At 32.2% G+C, this 14,654-nt stretch overlaps 1 protein-coding gene across 12 annotated transcripts in view; it reads left to right on the forward strand.

Moving 5' to 3' along the window:
* LOC126850245 (potassium/sodium hyperpolarization-activated cyclic nucleotide-gated channel 2) overlaps nucleotides 1-14,654 on the forward strand; it is a 119,926-nt gene that overhangs the window by 84,333 nt on the left and 20,939 nt on the right. For all 12 annotated transcript variants that reach the window (XM_050593050.1, XM_050593051.1, XM_050593053.1 and 9 more), the window contains 3 exons: nucleotides 12,383-12,546; nucleotides 13,501-13,637; nucleotides 14,094-14,237. In XM_050593050.1, coding sequence (XP_050449007.1) covers nucleotides 12,383-12,546; nucleotides 13,501-13,637; nucleotides 14,094-14,237 — 445 coding nt within the window. The remainder of the gene's footprint in view (nucleotides 1-12,382; nucleotides 12,547-13,500; nucleotides 13,638-14,093; nucleotides 14,238-14,654) is intronic.

A 14,654-nucleotide genomic window follows, 5' to 3' on the forward strand; every position in this document is an offset into this window, starting at 1 on the left:
TCTGAAAATTTTCCATCAAAATCTTTTTACTATTTTTTTAATAGCACCGCGCAAAATTAGCCAAAACATTCGTAGATGAGGGGAAATGCGGGGTTGTAATGTGTCATGTATTACAAGCAGCTCGGTTCACCGGTATTTAAGCGACGTTGTGAACGTAAAGCCGATTACTTAGTCATTCATATGCCGACACCTACCATGCTAATTGCTCGTAACAGAGCGAACCTCGTCCCTCCCGAATCATCGTCCTTCGTCAACGTCGACCGCGTAGATGGCTTCATTCATAAGGACAGCATAAAAAGCGCGCCGCGGCTAACTGCGCGATCGCCTCCGCCTCCGCGAACAAAACCAAGTTACTCTCTTGTGCTTTTTGCAATTGCCAATTAAGCGAAATACATTTACACATCCGAAAGAAAGAGAAAGAGAGAAATAAAGAGAAACCGTGTGCGTACTCGGTCAGGATGAATTTAACCGAGGGCGCAATTAAGATGACTTAATTAATTAACTCGTCTCTATTTCTGCGTTAATTCCCCGAGTATGAAACCACCATGATCATGACCTACGCCCACTGCGAGGTGAATACACATTTCCGTCTCTCTCTGTTCACATATTAAATTAGAATAGCTAAATCTACTGATAAGGGAAGATATATCTTTCTCTAGAGAGAGAAAAGAAAAATAAAGGTACATACATGTAATTAATTTTTTTTTATCTAATCAGGAGATGCGTCTTTAATAATGATATTAAAAAAAAATATTTTATATAAAATCTATTCTTTAGAGAGAAGTTTGTGAGCACACAAGGACGATTTGCATATTTTTCTTTACTATCAGAAATCATATATTTTGTGTACTAATGTGTAATTTTTATAAATTTTTTATAAATTTATATATTTCTTTGATATTTCATCATTTTTTTATTTAGCTTCTTATAATCTTTTATGTTGTTTTTTAATCACTTCTAATGTGGTTATACGTGTATGTATATTACTCTCTATGTTCTATTTTCTCTTTTTCTTGTCTCTGTCAGAAGCTTTATTTTTTTCTTTCGTCTTCGGAATCAACGAGAACGATGAATTTAATTCTTTCGCTTGTCACACGTGGCGCAAATAAGCTTTAAATAAGAGATAACGTGTTGGGTTTGGTCAAAAGGGTCCGAAGTGTCCAGTTAATGAACGCAATATGTTTGATCATCGACTGCGCGCTATAACGACTCAATCAATTATTCTTAAGTAGCGTTGATCATCCGGCTCTACATGTCGGAGTAGCTCGGAGCATATATAAGCGCGTGAAATAGCGATACCCAATGCCTTTACTATAATCGTCGTTATCATAGATATTTCTGGAAAGACATTACCTTAATGTCTTTGATGAAATATAAATTATTAAAAATATAATTGTGCGTATTTAAAATATTTTTAACATTAAATATAATTTTGACTATTGTTAAAATTCTTTAATTTTTTGCGCTCTTTGCAATATTTATTTATTTATACTTGGACGATATTCTAAAAAGCTACAGTGTCTGGCGCACATTCATCGATACACAACGGTCGGAATGCCATGAAATTCATTCGATGACGCGATGATATGCGAATGTAATCTGGATAATTAAAGACTTATCGGCTCGAAAATGTTGAAGATTATTCCACGGTTGCACGCAGGAGAGCTATCGACAAGATCGGCAAGTAAATTATTAATAGCCTAGTTAAGCGTACGTTAGCGGCAATTTAGTAGCGTAATATGGTACAATCTGCATAATTCGATATCTAAATGCGTCACAGAAATAGCCGTGATAATTCCCTGCGAGATGTATCATTTCGCGCGACAGCATTAAGTAGAGTCGCGATTCGACGGAAAGTCACGCGACAAATCAAACACATTAAAAATATATATATGTTTAGTATATATATTTAGAGAAAAATAAATGTCATCCTCTCTTTCTTTCGTTCATAACCTGAGTTTTCGTTGATGTAATAGAATTTGAAAACTATTGTCTTTCAACGTTAGAAAATTTTAAAGTTTCTTTAAAAAGAAAAAAAAAAAAAAAATAAAAGATTTGGAGGATCTCGAAAACCGTTCGCGCACGTGTTAGGCTCATAAAATGAATGATCGTGCTTCTGATTATGTCAGCATCCTCTGTCGGACAATGAGCGACCCCGCAGTATTGTTCGGTTCGCGTGTATGCATAAGTGTATGGGTACCATTTCATGGCGATTCTTACTAATCAATGTAATCATACGAGTGTATGTATGTATGTAAACGCGCACGTATGAATGTAATAGTACGCCGCGCTTCGCTAAGCAAAGTGCATCTAATCGGAAATCTGATAGTCGTTGCAGAATTGTACTAATTGCAAGCAACCGAGTTTTCTTAATAATATCCATTTGAAGAAGGAACGATTCTCCCACGGCATTACTGACTTGTTAGAAATGCCATAATATTATGTTCTGAAATAATATTTTATTAAACAAAAATAATTATGTTACGCAAACTATTTATTGGAGATAAAATTAATTTTTATCGTCAAGACTGTTTCTAAAATTACTATAATTTTAGCAAATTTTAAATAGCTTTCTAAAGTATAAATATAAAAATATAAAAAAATATATAAAAGTATAAAATGAAATAAAATAAAAGTATAAATATAAATGTCTTGATGATGCATTGCAATGGACTTAATTGTTATTTTTCCGTATATAAATCGCACACAAATATCTGCGTATTTTCTGTGATAATAAGATCTTATCTAATCCCCGCGAGTATATTTCTATTTTGTATGCAACAAACTAGTATAGGAAAAAAATATTGCGACGTAATAACAAGTGCGTTAATGCGCTCGATATTAAATAATCTCTTTATTATACATACAAACGCAACTCGTAAAGTTTCTGCATTACATAATAAAATTTTATATACCAAGCGGTAATTAATCAATTAAAGTCCAAAGAAGTATGCATGAATTTGTCCATTAACATCAATCTTCATTCGATTGCGCGCTCTCTCCTCTCAATCAGTGCCCAATTATCAGTTTTGATATTTATATACAATATTTAATTGTGGATATTTTTCACTTTTTTATTTATCTCATTTTCGCGCGATTTTCATTTTAATCAAATAAAATATTAAAATTGTAAAGCACAATTAATCTCTATGTACGAATGTAACTTACATTCGTAACTGAGATATAAAAATTTGTTAACCATTCTACGCAGTTCCTTTTTCAACGTGTCATGAAGATTTATCATATGAAAGATTCGGCGAAGCGAATAAAAATGTTATATCGCAACTAGCACCTATTTATCCAAGCTTATCAAAAGACGTGGTAGTACACGTCGGGTCAAACATAAATAGCAATATAATCTCTATAATTCGTAAAGAGATAGACTTTTCTAAAAATAATTTAGATGTATCCGGAAAATATAATTTCTCAAACATAACGATATAATAAAGTAAAAAAAGATGGATCTTTATATACAAAATACAATCATAATCAATATCGTGATTAATATATTAAGAAATTAAAAAAAATTCTTCTTACAAAATATTCTTTTTAAATAATTTTTTAATTTTGTAATTACTGTAGTTTTTTTTTTTTTTTAGAGATGATCCCTTTACGATATTCGTTTTTATACACTCATTTCTTTTCCCTTAATGGACTCGATCTCAAACTTTATTTCCGCAAACCTGTTTGCTCCGCGAGTAGTAATACAGCGTAGAGATCCATCAATGTCAGAAGAATTAATAGGCCGGAACAATGATGGTTAACTTCTAGAACGTCACGTTTCATATTGTTCCCTATATTCTAGCGCAAAATCGATAATTACAGTAAGCAATGATGAAACATATCTTCCGGCGAAAGTACAAAGTTACTGAGATATTATCACGACACCTTTTTTTTTTTACGAAACGACGGCAACTACGTAACGAGATTTTCGTGGATGCTGCAAGTATGCGCTATTTCGCGGATATTCTATTATGCATTTCCAATCAACAGACACTGGCATTACAAATTTAGTGGTACTATCACTGCAGTAAACAGTTCCTGACTACGTTAGCACGCAAAAGTGTACTCTACGAACATTTCCTTATTCTTACTGCAGCATACAATAAATATTTCCGCATCGCAAATGGAAAAAAAATTAAAACTATGAATGAGGAAAAGAGAACATGAATAATATTAAATGTATTTTATCCCAAAATATTTTTATTTATGTGTACTTTTCATAATATATATTAATCTTATAAAATATTAGATAAATAATAAAATTTCTATGAGAAAAAGCAAAGAAAAATAAAGCGCATAATTTTATCACAATTTATTTATTGGAATATTAAAAATATTTAATACTCCATATTTCAAAAATTCCATATTTCAAAAATAAAATGATATGTATATGATATTTATATAATATTCTTAAATGCAAAAATAAATTTCTTATTCTCTGCTAGTTTAATGAATAGCAAGCTCGTTGATAGTCACAATTATTAGTTCGGATATCCAAAACCCTGTTTTATAGATAATATTAAAGTTTCAGTCCAACTCTTTTGATATGCAGCATCATGGAGTAAACTCACATGTTGAAACAGGACTCGAAAATGGTCGAAATAGGATATAATGCGATACATTATCGTTATCGGTTAAATCCTGAAATCCTGCGGATTCTATCCCAAACAATTGATCTATATGTCACGTTACATATTATAGTCGAAATAATTGGCTTCCTACATACTCGGCCTATCACATTATCGATCATAAAATAAAAATATAATTATTCTATTAACTTATTAACTTATTAAATTTATCTTTAAATTTGTGTGTATTAAAAGTAGAAGAAAATTATCAAATTTCTAGTAAAGAATGATATTTTTCTTCGAGTTAAATAAGTTTTTGTATGTTATGTCTATTTTTACAGAAAGTGACTCTATGAAATATCTTTGCCTTCTCGAAAATCGCGCGGTAGTTTAATCTATGATTTATTGCTGTACATTTAGTAGAAATTTTCCGCGTTACTTCCGGCAAAATATCATACTTCAAACAGCGTTTCTCGCAACGAGAATAGCGCACGAATGAAGATAACATATAGTATATGCGAAAAATGGCAGAATTCTCGGCTTCTTGCTTCACATAATCCTATTAAAGTGCTGCACCACCACAAAATTCGTCGTTCATATATGACACGAGATGTGTATATACATGTATATTACGGCAAAATCTCTTAATCCTCGTAGCATACAAATACGCGCGCGGAAAAGCGTTTTGGATGGCACGCTTCTCAGCATCCACATCGCAGCGACAGATGACATGTGCGAATAATCCGTTCCAATATTCACATTATTTCTTGCCACGCGTCTCTAAAAAATGCAACTAGATAGGAATAGATTAATTGTAACTAAAAATCATTATTTCCAATAAAATAGAATTTGGACTCAGTATGAATTCGATATATTATTTTCTGTATTGTAGACACGACAACATCCATATATTTTAGATTTTAAGAAAAGTCATATCTCTTCATTCTTTACATCTTTTATTTTCCTTTTGAAATACATTTTTCTTCTTTGCTCCGTTCTGACATAAGCCATTTTGATCTCGGCAGCATTGAAATCGAGGAATCATAGCAGCTTCAATAAGTTTCAATTCTTATTTAAAAATGACACGACGCATCTTCAGTCAACCTGAAGCGCAAGATTGATCGCGAGCATTCGCAGGCAGGAATCATCCATCCTTTTGACGCGACAATTCTCCGGCGTGTCGCATTTTTTTCACAACAAAAGGATAAAGAGTACGTCGGACGGAAAAGGTCAAGAAAGCCTCTGAGAGCGGCTCAGTGCAGGATGGAAAAGTTTTGATGTACGACGCTGTTATATCCGAATCGTCTAAAGCAAATTAAGATTAATGCAGTCAGCTTCTCGCAGATAGGATAGCTGGAAGCTGGAAGTATTCAGAAGAAGAGAAACTAGGACGATAACATATTCGCCTTTTCGCGGAGGCATGAAGCGCGTGGGAGACCGATATTTCATCGATATCCTAGCCAACGCCGTTTCATGGAATTCCATGGAGATCTGGAGTGTAGGCGTATAATTCCGTATTTCAACTTCCACATTTCGCGCTAGTCTACGGTCGGCGAATTACTCGGAACAACTGGAAATATAGACCGCCAATAGAAGAAATATACACGGCTGTCGGCGTAACCGCCGGATGCTTCCGACAGATATATATATATATATATATATATATATATAAAACGACAAAAATATATTGTGTCTATGTATCATTTATAAAAGAAAAAAAATATTTTTTTTTTTCTACAATTATCGCAAAAAGATGTGTTCGTGAATGAACAATAGCACATCTGATTATTATGATAATATGAAATTTACCAGGCGTGAATGCATCTGCTGTGAATCGGACAACTGGAGAAAAAGTATCTCTGAAAGGGGCGAGAATGTGGCAAATTGTCTCGAATTCAGGGAACTCGCTGCCCATAACGTACGCTCGTTAAAGCAGATCCTCCGAAAAAGTGGCATAAATCTAATGCCGAGATATGGTTATCGCCAAAGCGTAATCTCACAGGCGCTTCTAGGTCACTGTCTAGCGTTACGTATGCGGAACGGAAAAAAGTATTACGTACGGAAAAAAGTGCGCATGGTACAAAAATCCTCGCAAAATCCCTAGTTGGGGTGATATAACTCTTCACGCCTCGTTAATTCGTTTCATCTCGCGAATATTTATGTTAATAAGGAAAATTTTTAAAGAAAAAAAACACAACTTTGCTTTTCTATTATGCTGTTATGATAATTCATTCGATATCTAAATACTACGTGAGCATTCCTCTAAATGTCTAAATACTCATATCTAACTCATTCGTATTAATATTTCTATAATATATTTTTCATGTTAGAACACGTTCATTATGCAAATTCGGCGAGCGCAGATTCATGTTTAATAAAAATAAATTTTACCAATGTAGAAATACGCCGCTCGATAAGAGTTAATTATCTCTCTATTTCATGTCCCCGTTATATTTTAATAGAAATGAGGCGTTGTTCCCGAAAGGTGCGGTTTAATAAATAATATTCCATATAAACGAGATACAAACAGATATAAACAGCCACTTTCGCCGAACCGAATGCATATCATCGAATTAAACACAGGGCAGTTGGCCAATATCCATGAATTTACGTGTCTTTTTTTTCATTTCAATTGATCGCTTCATTTGATATATGACCTACATAGAGAGTACCAATTTTAATTACAGCCTGCAGAATATTTCCAAACATATTACACGTATTGTACATAACACATATTAAACATGACGTTTATTATCGCAATAATAATGTCGATTATACCTGTATATGACTCGCTCAAATTAGCCATCGGCAAATTTTGTAATTAATTTCTCCGTCATTGATATCATTAATTCTATTAACCTATAAGCGGGCGAATAGAAAACAATTTAAATTTTTTCGATCCATTTCCGATGGCTCGCTATTGTTACATTTATATTCGCCTTTCCACACGAATGAAAATCGATCAGCGAAATTTTTTCCAATGCATTTCGTCCTCAACATCGCGATATTGTATCGACACATAAAGTGAACTATTATAATCCGAATTCCCAAGGCGAGCGCGTTATTCGAGAAAATGTTTCCGCATGAGCATAACTCATGGAGAAACATGAGCCGCGAATTGAAACAAACGCCATGTCATAAAGAAAAGAATCATTCGACCTATGATCGTGCTGCTGGGAATCTACGATCGTCCATCAATCTTCTTCCCACTTCCAATATCGCTGAATTACGTTTAATTTCGTGCAGCACCGAAACTGGGCTGCTCCAGTTTATTATGGCGCAAAGATATTCCATTTCATTCGGTTTATAAGGCAATATACCGGCACGCTAGTATCAGCCCTCGCGTGCATATCATGAGTGAAGTTTAATTTTTTTCGGTCCATCAACCATGTGGTGCCGCCTCTTCGTTACCTAAATGTGATTATCTACTATGTTGTCAAATGTAAATCATTCGGTGACAAAAAATTAAAATATATGCAGATGCGCACGCAAAGTGTTTCTCCACGTGTCTATTAAATTTAGGGAGGAAGAAAAAAATTATATTAGTATGTAAATGCATTTTAATTTTTTCAAATAAAAACAAATTTAAATAATTGAATTACTTTTTTAAATAGACATCTGCTTTTTTGTGTTTTCAAAGAGGAACTTGTGAAGTTTGACACGCGCGGCAAAATAAAACAATCGCTACTACTATAACTTTATGGTAAAAATATGAATAGATAAAGACATAAAAAGACTCGTTGTTGATATAAGTCATTACGTAGAAAATTGTATTTTAAGATATGCTTTGTCACTCTCCTGTCTTATCTGAAGATAAAAAGCGCATTAACGCTAAATGTCTCATTTACGTAAAATATTTTAAATCCCTTATAAAGAAAGTTTTATATTTTGCTCTTATTGTGTTTCATAATTTTTATTTTTCTTTCTTTCTCAATCTCTTCAACGGGATATTTATTACATTATTATATAATATATTAATACATTACATAATATAATAAATATACATAATCTCTTGTTACATTATTATTTAATATATTTACTATTATATATTGCTAACCATTAAAATTTCAACACTCATATATATATTTAATAAATATATATTTATATATATATATATATATATATATATATATATATTAATATATTTAATAAATATATTATATTTAATAAATTAACTATTTAATAAACTGTATATATTTAATAAATTTAAATCTGTATGTATATAATTTATTGATTAATATGCAACTTTTATGTATAGATTAATGCAATATTGAGAAGTCCTGCCCACGAAACTTGGATACATTTATCCCGCAACGCTAAGTAAAGGATGACAAACTCTGAAATATTGTCGACTCGCGTTTATAAGCATTATCTAATAAATTAATTAGAGCTAATGTGGTCTTGAGCCCGGTATCCTAATGCGGTTTACCGGCTCAAGCTCGAGTTAAAATCTAGTATAGCTGCGGCTTTTACTCGCCGCGTATTCACGACGTAATCTAATTCAATTACAGCACGTATCATAGCTCGGATTCAAATTATCCGAATATTTTCTTTCGATTGCTTTGCGTCGACGAGTGCGTGAAGAATAAATCCGGATGCGTTGCAAGCGATTCGTACTTGATGTGAATAAAATGTTTCCGGCATTACACATGGTTGCTGATCGAAAAATGCTGTACAATATTGCAGTTGTGCACGCAAAATTAAACAAAATTGCTGCGGTAAAGAATGTATCCGAAAATTCTGCCATACCATTCCATGGAATGCGCTCAAGCGGACAGGATGCATTCGCGTGCAGCATCCGACACCGGACACGCAAAAGCTCGAGCTACGTGCATGTTGTTTCGTGATTTGCACGAAATAGAGAGAAATAAAAAGAGATAGAGGAAGAACATATTATTTATTATACTATGTGGAGTAAAATCTCTTTAAATATGCAAAAAAAAAAAAAAACAATTCCCGTTTTTTTTTTCACAAAAACATATTGCAAGCTACAATGTGAGCAGCAAAAAAATAAAAACAATATAGAACAATATAAAACAGGAAGAAAGATAAAATGTAAAAAAGATATTAAAAAGAAAATAGAAATAAAAATATAGTTGATTTATAAAACAATTTGCCAAGCAAAATCTATTGAAGTATTGCGGTTAAAATAATAATAAATTTAGAAGCAAACGTATTGTATACATTTTTTCGCAGAATGGAGTTTATTTTTGAAGAATGAAGTTAAATCAAATCATCTACCTACAGGAAAAGAGAAAAAAATCAGCTGAAAGGTTCAGGTATATACTATGAGATATGGGCGCATTTATTACCCGAATGCAGCAACGTTATTACTTCACGAAGTGTTAGCAAGGTTTCCGGTTCAAATTAAAATTGAACTGATTAAAGTCAAGCTTTCAGGAATTAATTATCGCGGAAATCTTGGCGCTTTAAACTTTGCGAGTACATTATTTTCTTCGTTATAATACTTGTTTAACCGTGTATTACATTGTATCAATATTATTATGGCTCATGTACGAATTCTCAAATTTAAAATATTTTTTGATGAGAAAATTAATGAAGCTAAAGAGAATGCATGATAGATGATTATCCTGTGCACACAATAGTTTATTGTGATAAGACAGCAATTTGTTAGAAGAAAAGGAAGGAATTAAATTGTTGATAATTTGAAGGATAACAATTTACACCATAAGTTGAGGTACATATTGCTGTAGGAATTTATGTGTCATAAAGTTAATATCGTGCATCGTATAAGACATTAATTGTCTACGCGTCAGGTTCATTTTAAGAGAAAATCTCTCGATGATTGTATCTAACTACTCCTCAAACTAGACTGTTGAATTTGCGAAATTTACAATGCATTTAATAAATGCTGAAGTATGACGTTTTTCATAATTTTCCACATTAATCTTAAATAATAAAGAGGCAATTGTCTGAATAATATTATCATAGATCACTTTTCATAATCCAACGCGTATATTTGACAATATTCTGTATATTCACATGTATATTTTTATTCTCCAAATATATATTTTTTTTTTTTGCACATTTAAGAATTAATCAATACAATATATTCTTTGTACTTTATCTTGTTTCTTTATATTATTGCTTTGCTAAATAAATAATAAGATAAAACATGATATATAGCAAAGAAAATAATATATTAAATAAATTTTAATGATTAGGAGAAACTGATAGAAGAACATATATAAATATCCAGAAATATCAGAGATTCATTCATATGTATGATTTCATTATCGTCATAATTTTACATTATCCTCCGTTATTCTATTATATAAACTGTAGAAAAGTTGAAATGTTTTACATCAAAACGAACTGCCAGTGCATAACTTTGCTATGTGCATATCTGATTGAAAATTTCAAAGTTGTGAAATTAACGCTACGAGTTTGTCCATTAACAATCACAATTTACGGCATCGCAGTCCGCAAAGTTGGTGATGTCCATCGAAAATGTCCGCTGCGTTGCTATTCTCATCGCACGTTCGACAGTATTGATAGCGGAAAATAATCTCGTTTTGTCCCAATTTAGTTGGCAATTTTATTTCACTTATAAAAACGTATTTAATTATAGATTAGTATCCGCATTTAATTCAATCTCTGATTTGCATTTCTCACTGAGATCAGCTGATGCTCATTTTTATTTTTATAATATCCTATTTCAAGACTCCAGCATTATTTAATGTACTCGTATTTTTTCCATTCTTATCGCGTTTATATCGCATTACTTACAATTATAGACTTTTGTCAAATATCGATTATTATAATCATATAATTTTCAAATCGACAGTCATCTGTAGAGCGATAATTTGAGCATTCGATAGAAACATTACTCGAACTATTCCCTTTAACAGCATAAAACGCGAAACAGTTTATTCTGCATTTCCAGTTAATCTACTCGAAAGAAATCGCCTCGTGTTTTCAATTGCGCCATGAATCTCTCGTTACCTCCCCCGCAGAATAGTGAAAAATTACCCTCATTCTTATTCACAAGCGTTACTTTGTAGATTAATGATTCCGTAACTGGTTAGGCGGATCAAAAACATCGAAATAAACTTGTGTACTTGATGAGCGTAATAAAATGTAAATTCGTGCAATTTGTTTGCAATTGGCATCAGTGCTTGCAGAGTTGATTCTCTTTTGTCTTCGTAGATTGAAATTATTATTAATATCATTTATTCTCTCTATATATTTGAACAATACATATACATACATCCTTTTATCAACTTTTGATTTATCAAATTTAATTATGTAGAAAAAAGTTGCGTACTTTACGAGGAATGTATTAATGTAAAAAATATATTATTAAGAATGAAAATATTCTCTTTCTCTACAGTAAAATTTTATTTGTATCACAAAAAATATATCAAGATAAAAATTAATGACACTATTCCCCTCCGTACATAGGAATCATCTGTCTATTGCATAAAGAATATAGATTAAAAAAATATCTTCGCGATATTCTAACTTTAGAGATTTACTAATAAAGACGAGAATTGGATAAGATTCTGAAAGTTATTTTAACCGAGATTGCAAAGTCAATCCCTATAATCTCTATTGGCTCAAGTCATTTTAAAGTGACAATATAAAGTAACTATCGCGTATGATTTAATAAATAAAACGAACAAAGTAAAATGAGAAGAAATTCTAAATTGCTATCACGTTCTCCCTTAAATTTGTACGAATCAGATTTCGCTTCTTAATTAGTACATTTATTGTGGAATAAAATGTAAAGTATTTATTTTCATAATTTATAATAAATTTTCTAACATATTTTTTCTTTTTTTTTTCAGATTCTACTGGGACCTCTGCATGCTCCTCCTACTGGTAGCTAATCTGATAATTCTGCCAGTCGCCATTAGTTTTTTCAATGACGACCTAAGCACTAGATGGATAGCCTTCAACTGCCTTTCCGACACGATATTCCTTATAGACATCGTCGTCAACTTCAGGACGGGTGAGTCGAATCATTCGATCAATCAGTTTGCTGTAAAACTTTTTTTTTAATAATAAATTATCAGCAATTAGTATTTGCTATAAGACTATTAAATTTATTTTAAATACGCTGCTTAGAAGTTTGAATTAATCTTTCAAATCAATTTTAAAAATTGTGCAAAAATTGTCATGCTTTTTTTCCTACGTATTATTTGATACGCATTCAGATTGTACATTTTCGCAATCATAAAATTGTCTTGTCAACAATGTTACATAGTGTTTTCCTTTCTTAAAGATAAAATTTTAAAGATGAAATTTTTGTTTCGGGACTTCTCAAACTCTTCTCTATCCAAGATTGTGAAGGTTTATTATAACTTTTAACTTTAATTTTTACTCTCGTGCGATTCGTTGTTACTATATCGTGACGTAAAAGGTATCGGCGAAAAAATCTCAGATAAAAACAGAGATGCGAGATGGATCATCTGCTTAGGCCTCGCCGGCCCCGACATGCACAATGACGGTATTGTTGCGCAAGATAGAACACACTCAGCTCCTTGACATTTCATTATTACCTCGGGATTAATTTGAAACGTGTTTGACGCGGTTCCACAAATGTGGAAATGGGTCACGAGTCGCGGCCGATGAAAATCATTGTATTACTTATATTGCGTTGTGTTGATTCGACGTGATTAAAAATTTCGTGTGTCGTTTTTTTATTTCCAGCGGATGTTTTATAACACAATAATTATTTCTTTCTTTGTGTATAATAATGGATTCTTTCGCATCTCCAGCTCTAGTTATTAAATTACACATTACATATGCATAACAAATGCATTAATTGCGATATTTTGAATCGGTGGCAAATCGCCAAAATGTAAAACAAAATAGCATTAGCATTTTTTCCGACAGAGCTTTGCAATTTTTGGAAAATCATCGACAATGAAAAATACGTGAAATAACAAATATTTCGTTGCAGGTATAATGCAGCAGGATAATGCCGAACAGGTGATACTGGATCCGAAGTTAATCGCGAAACACTACCTCAGGACTTGGTTCTTTCTCGACCTCATCTCCTCCATACCACTAGATTACATTTTCCTCATATTTAATCAAGTAAGTATATCCTATGGATCGTATAGCTCATTAACGCAACTTTATGTTAAAATCCATTGTTATAAGTTATTATCTCATTTTATTCAGAGAAAAAAATTATTAAAGCACAACTTTCTCCAATTTATCCAAACATAAATATCAAAGATGAGAACTTATACTTTTTTGCATATGTTAAGTGTGATACGTTTTTAATAAAGAGATTGTAAAAAATATCAAGGCACATTATATTAAGACAGTAAAAGCGTTTAATTTTGTACATTTTGTCCAAAATCAAACAAGTAAAATGATTATAATGCAAAATATTAGAAAAATGTGACAGTAAAATATATATGTGATAAAATATTTAAAACTTTTATTTATAATATTTTTTTAATGTCGTGAATATCTGGTATATATTTAGTTACTTGAATTGGGAGAGAAAAGATAAATCAAATATCATAAAAACAAATTCGCAAGTTTCAGGACTTCAGCGAGTCCTTCCAGATCCTGCATGCTGGACGTGCTCTCAGGATTCTCAGGCTTGCTAAACTGCTGTCACTCGTTAGGTTACTACGTTTGTCAAGACTGGTGCGGTATGTCTCGCAATGGGAAGAAGTCTATGTGAGTGTTTTGCTATTCATTATACAGCATTGTTCACATTTTGTATATCATATACGATACGTGTAGCTCGTGTAATTTACGTATAAAAAAAAAAAGAGAAGAGTGGTTTGATGACCTTTAATGATTCAGGAAGCTGACAAGCGATCTTCCTCCTACGAAACTGTTACTTTTCCTGCCGACAATGAGGTCTAACGAGAGTTAATTAATGTCGATTGTCAGTTTTTTGGATCAGTCAATTGCAGAAATCACCTTCCGCACTTACGCGAGATATTAAATAATTATGTCTATGCCTGATACATGATCGCTGTAGAAAATTGGAGGAGATAAAAAGAGGGAACAACAGTCAGCCTTTTATACTTTATCTTTACATGGAGATTCTTAATCACAGGTGACTTGTTGAATGACAAGTAAAGTTCT

The sequence above is a fragment of the Cataglyphis hispanica genome, chromosome 6 (genome assembly GCF_021464435.1).
Source record: "Cataglyphis hispanica isolate Lineage 1 chromosome 6, ULB_Chis1_1.0, whole genome shotgun sequence".
Taxonomy (NCBI): domain Eukaryota; kingdom Metazoa; phylum Arthropoda; class Insecta; order Hymenoptera; family Formicidae; genus Cataglyphis; species Cataglyphis hispanica.